The 6268-nt window shown below is 41.3% G+C and overlaps 1 protein-coding gene across 1 annotated transcript; it reads left to right on the top strand.

The window, feature by feature from the left end:
- The first annotated feature begins 605 nt into the window (after positions 1–605).
- LOC140379547 (synaptopodin-2-like) lies at positions 606–5033 on the top strand. The gene is made up of 2 exons (XM_072464220.1): positions 606–1170; positions 2361–5033. The coding sequence occupies exons 1-2, from the start codon at positions 606–608 to the stop codon at positions 4514–4516; spliced, it is 2721 nt and encodes a 906-aa protein (XP_072320321.1). The 3' UTR covers positions 4517–5033.
- Positions 5034–6268: the final 1235 nt, after the last annotated feature.

Below are 6268 nucleotides of genomic sequence, written 5' to 3'. Positions count from 1 at the left end.
CTTCAAATGCAGTGGTAAATGTAGATTTTTATTTGTTGGCCTACCAAAGTAGTTTATTTAAGTCCTATCTTATAGCATATCTAATATCCTCAATTAAAATTAAACATTAGAAATGAGTATTTATTATCACTAGACTACAGTAATGAAAAAGTATTTTCAAAACAGTAAAAGTATGCTTTGGAATATATTTATATTTCTAAAAGCTATTTCAAATTCTACTAAAGGTATTTCAAAAAAGCTAATTAGTTCAGACGAGGCATACAGACAGCCCCTAATAAGTTATATCATGACAAGAACAGTGGGAACAAGTACAAGCTAAATAAATATGACCTTAGAAAACAGTGTTGCTTATACTCTTGGATGAGAATGCTGTTTCCCCATGACATACCATTCCATTTACAGTGTTGGCAGATCCAGTAAGATGTCAAAGCCAGTCTGTTTGTCCTATTCAGGAGAAAGTGCTGTGAATAAACATTCGGCTCACTTGATGTTCAAATTAAATTAAAAATGTATATTAATTAATATTAACTATTGTTAAGTTTACAGTGTGAAACTGCCGCACTTCAGGTCTCAGAGAGCAACTATTTTGAAACACATCGCTTCAAATGGATCCAGACTCTGAAGACCAAAGCAATGTTGAGGACGCAGAGGCATGGTCCGGATCAGACCGCTCCCAGGAGCAAGGGTGTCTTTCAGATTTCAGGCCAGAATCTTGTAATACAGATGAAGACGCTGAAAAAGACTCATCATCTTCTCAACCAAAAGAATGCTGGGAAATGGAGTCCGAGCAACACATGAGTGGAGGTGAAGAGGACGCTTTCCATTGGGAGCAAGAAGATGAAAAGAGCCAATCAAGTGAGTCAGAATCTTTTGGAACTTCCGACATTCTCTGCCTCTTTCCCTCTGCTCAATGTCCTGCCCCTGACATGACCCTGGCCTTGACCCTTCACCCAGGGGAGGAAAAAGCATGGGGAGAAGCCGATAATAGCCGGAGCGGTGGGACAGGGAGCCCAAGGGTGCAATCATCAGAAGGAGGAGGGAGCAGTGACGCACCTCCTGCCTGCGTCTCCTTTGGAATCTCAGAAGAGGGTGCTGAGCAGGCACAGAGGTGGGACTTCGGGTCTGACAAAGATCTGTGCAGACCGAACCGGCACACGGCAAGGCACACGCGTGAGTACTTGTCTTAATCTATGTTATGGGACATGGTACATATGAAGTCAGGAGTGGCGAAAGTGACCACAAAATGTTGCGTTTATTTTTAAATATATATATATCAATTATGTTTTGATGTTTTGCTACTAATTGCTATTAATAATATTGGATTACATACTATTTTCAACCATAGATGTAATAAGAACAAAGGAAAAACATGGATGCATTTTTTTTACATGGTTGCAGGTTATTTTTATGTTCTAATACATGCTGGACTTACAGGGAGAATTCCCATAGCTGTAATGGCCAGAGCAGGATAAGAATAAAATATGAGCATATGATGAGGGCGGCAGAAACTCTTTGACAGACACCAGCATGTGTCCCCTGGCCTGTCACTTGATCCCTTTTCCAATCGTAACAGTCCCATGGTGAGCTCCTAACTTTCCTTGCTTCATGGGCCCTCTTAAGTTAGCTGTAAGCAAATATGATGCTTTTATTAGTGCACTTGCAAGGCCAGGAACAATGTTTTTCCTGATTGGACGTTAGCAAACATGGTAATGTTCTCAGAATCAGAAAGGGATTTATTGCCATTGTTAATGAAAGATTATTCATGAACTAGGAACTTGCTTTGGTATTAAGGTGCAACATACAACAATGAATATTAAATAAGATAAGATAAGATAATCCTTTATTGTCCACACATGGGGAAATTTCATTGTTGCAACACAGGTAGATAAAGAGGAAAAGGACAGATAACTTATAGGAAGTTTAAAAACAAAAACTCTTATAAACAAAAACTCCTGAAGACAAAACCTCTCATTTCCTAATAAGGAATGGAGGGAAAAATAAATAAAGATAAAAAAATAAAAATAAAATAAAAAACAGCTAGCGTAAGACAAGATAATACTAATAATAATGGTAAAATAAAATAAACACTCATCAGTTTTCATCAGTTATATGCACATGAACTTAATGTAAATGTAGCAAAATGTAACGAAAGGGGCATACGTAAAGTTTGAGATGGAATAGACTGGTCTGAATATGTACAGAATATTACAAAAGTGCAATGAATGACACATATGAAGAAATACCTTCTGAACTAGATACGTGTACAACCATCAATCTTTTTGAAGTGACTACTACGACTTTCATTAAAATCATCACTACTTACTTCCACTCTGCTTGTCTTTGTTTGTCTTTTCTCTCAGGGCTCAGCCAATCAGAGAGACATGTCAAGGAGACCAAGTCCAAATGTAAACGCATTGCTCTTCTTCTAACTCATGCACCCAACCCTCGCAATAAAGGAGCCTTGTTGTTCAAGAAACGTCGCCAAAGGGTTGAGAACTATACCTTCACAAGCTACGGAACTGGCGAGATTATTGACAGCAAAGACCAAACAGAAGAAGCTGAAGAGTACAACTTTGTATCAACTAGTGATTCTGAGTTAGAGGAAGAGTATTCTGTTTATCACCAGCAGTGTAAATATAATTGGAATTGGAAAGGTCAGCAGAAGATGGAAGGTCTGTCAGAAACACAGGGAAAGGGTGCTGTGATGTTTGCTCAACGCCGAAAGCGCATGGATGAAATTGTGTCGGAGCATGATGAACTAAGGAGTAAAGGATTACCAGTGGAAGGTCCAAAACCAGAATCAGAGCCCACAGCGCCCCCAAATATTTATGAGCCTAATGAAACTTATGTGTGCAGCGGCCAAGACAACTACACAGAACAGCCAGCCGAACACCAGGAAGAGAATGTCCCCAAGCCCCTGGTGCCCAACAGAACCGCGAAGCCATTCCTTGGATTTCAAGTCAATGCACTTCCATCTGCCAGACATAATGTGGTCATACCAGTTACTCCTGTGAAAAAGCTGCCCGAGCCTAAATTCAAAGTTCCTGTGCATGTGCCAAGCCACATAAGCCCCCATGTCTGGTCCCCAACCGGAGAAATCATAGCCTCAAGAGATGAAAGAATATCAGTGCCAGCAATCAGGACTGGCATCTTACCTGAAGCAAAAAGAAAGGTCTCTACTAAGCAATCTCTATCAGAACAAAAATCAAGCCTTCAAAACCAGGGTGACAGAAGATCTTTTATTGAGTGTGAAGAAGACTTTTTTAGTCTTGGGGCCGAAGCATGCAACTTCATGCAACCTAAAACCATCAAACTCAAGAATCCACCTCCAGTGGCCCCCAAACCTACCATCAATCCAGCCAGCCTACCTTGGATGGTAAAAGGTGCCCTGGATGATCCCTGTGATCCCCCCAGAATTGCCCAACCATCTACTATCATCAGTAGTCAGCATTTCATACAGCAGCATGACCGGGCCAAACCTCAGCAGATGTTCAACCAACAGGCACAAGATCAAACGTTGGCTGGACTTCAAACGTCCACCAAACTGTCTTCTCAGCCTCATCTCCAGCAAACTGCAAATGGCTGGAGTCATCAGCCGTCCCGATCTCCCGTGAGTATGAAGGCCAATAGTCCCACCTACAGCCCACAGCCCCCTCTTCCCCCATCCAGTGTCCCAACTTCTATTGTATCTTGTCCCTCTCCGGAGAAGACTTGTAGAGGTCCAGCTGGAAAAGGTGCAAAGTTGTTTGCCAAAAGACAGTCACGAATGGAGAAGTTTGTGGTTGGTACTGAAACAAAACAAGTTGGCAAACCCAGGGCCCCATCCCCCACTGCCTCTCTCCCAATTTCATGGAGGTATTCGTCTAATATTCGAGCCCCACCACCGATAGCGTACAACCCTCTTCTTGCACCTTTCTATCCTCCAGCTGCAGCAAAGCAACCCCCCTCAACAAGTCCTAAAATTAAACCCAAACTGACCAAATCAAAACCTAAGCAGGCCCCCAAGCACCTTGATGCTTTAGATATTATGAAACATCAGCCTTATCATTTGGACTCATCCCTTTTCAAATATGAAATAATCACTAAGACCAAAACCCCCAGCCCCAAATCATCTCCCACCCCCACCAAGCCAAGAAAAGGTATAAAGCAGAAGTTAAGCCCTGCACGTTCTCCCCGAAATATCTCTGAGAATGAAGCCTCCAAGTCCTCCTCTTCCCCTGTCTCCGCTGATCACAAAAGCACAAAGTCAGCTGATGTTCTCACAGTTGACAAGCCTATGGATGCGAAGCTCACTGCATCACCTGTTTTGAACCACTTAAGCAACAGCAACCGCCCGGCCAGCGCCACCTCTCAGCACTCATCTATCTCTTCTTTCAGTGACAATTTAGCTGCAGCCTTCTCCCCTGCGTCTCTCATTGCTAGAGGCGTGCGTCAAATGGCTCCTCGGCCAAAGTTTTTTGCCAAAAAGCAGGCAGCAGAAGGCAAACAGTGGAAGCCTGTTGCTCTGCTGCATTAGGTTGGCTGCTGAATATGGCCATGTTTGGGCTTCAGTTAGGAATTGGATGACGGGTTAGAGTTGCAACCGTTCACTTTTAATTATGACATACAGCACTGTTTAAAATCCAACTTGACATATTTATTTTTGAGATTATTGTGTTATGTAAATGTAATGATGAAACATGAAATGTTTTTGAAAACACAGGGATAGTGTCAGCTGGTTGAATCCAGAATGGTAAATTATTACCTTAAAATTAAATTGAGGTTTTATGGTTTGATGCTCAGGAAACGGATGTGCAATAATGCTATGCTCCCTATAGTCCTCGTTTATTGTTTTGTTGATATCATTTCATGCAGCATTAATATTTGCAGAGCACACAGCTGTTTTGCCCCTAATTAAAAAGTGCATGTAATTAATTGTTGTCCTGACATAATGGACGGTAGTAATTTAGCAACTGAACATGCCTTTCTTTTGAAATGCATACAATTAGTATTTGCTTCAGTTTCATTCCAATCTTGAAGTATCCCAAGAACTCTGTGATTAACAACCTGAAGACTTCATATCAAGTGTCAGTTTAGGTCATTTACTGCCAGCATTGTTGAAAGAATACTGGCAAATCTACAGTGGATTTGAAAAAGCATCTCAAGCAAGGGATGTCTCTCTCATTTTCAAATGTTCATTGCACTTGTTATTCTCAGCACTATATTAAAGCACCATTAAATTTCTCTTTCTGTCTTTTGCTTCTTCTTTGCCACAGTCCTTTTCACCCTTTTGAATGAAGCGCTGCATGCACACACACACTTTTCATGCTGCATTGCTGCAATAAAACTCTTGCTAAAGATTTTGCTTCACCAAACTGAGAAATGGCAAATTATCACAAACGCAGATGAATGAGAAGTATAATGAGATTTACTGAATTTAAAATGAGTAACAATAAACTTTTTTCCCCTTTCATTTATCTAACATTTTAAAAATGCTTTCAGTTGACCACTAGATGGAGATCCTACCTTCAATTGCAGCAGTCTGGCATTGGCTGCCAAAGGGGGAAAAAACAAAACAAGTGGAAAAAACAAAACATTTCTATATTTAGCTGACCTATGTTGACTGAACATTAGGCACCATGAGATGAACTTCAAGGAATAGGTAAAATGACAACATACCTGTGCTTTTTTCATGGCATCTTTGCAGTTGGCACAGAAGTGCTCCTGGGGAAAGTCTAAAAGACTTTAGTTTAAACAGTGACAAAAACAAAACAAAATTAAAGCCGCAAGCGGCATCCAACGGCCCTCGCGGGCCGCCAGCCTTCCGACTCTGCACTCTGCATTTTACAGAGATGGCGCTAACGCGCCGTCATTGTCTAAGAACTAAGACAGCGACACATTGTACATGTACAATGCTGTGCTTAACCAGTGCAAATTAACACAAATGTTGGTCGAGACCGTGACACTTGGAATAAAAATATGGATAACTTTTGATGCCCCGCTTGTGTAGATGATTTTCCCCAAATATGAACTTGATCGGGTATTCATCCTAGGAGGAGTTCGTTAAAGTGTGAAGCGTAAAAATGTGGTCATTTTAGAGATTTCGCTGTTTTCCCATTTGTGACATATATTTGCGGGTCCGCCACACAGAGACAGTAGCACTTAGAATATAAATATGGAGAACTTTTGATGCCCAGCTTGTGTAGATGATTTTCCCCAAATATGAGTTTGATCGGGCAATCGCCCTAGGAGGAGTTCGTTAAAGTGTGAAGTGTAAATGTGACGCGTA

The sequence above is a fragment of the Eucyclogobius newberryi genome, unplaced genomic scaffold (assembly GCF_026437365.1).
Source record: "Eucyclogobius newberryi isolate DKJ021-1_F unplaced genomic scaffold, fEucNew1.0.hap1 SCAF_414, whole genome shotgun sequence".
Lineage (NCBI taxonomy): Eukaryota > Metazoa > Chordata > Actinopteri > Gobiiformes > Gobiidae > Eucyclogobius > Eucyclogobius newberryi.
The sequence above is the reverse complement of the archived record's forward strand: the minus strand, read 5'-3'. Positions and strand labels throughout refer to the sequence as shown.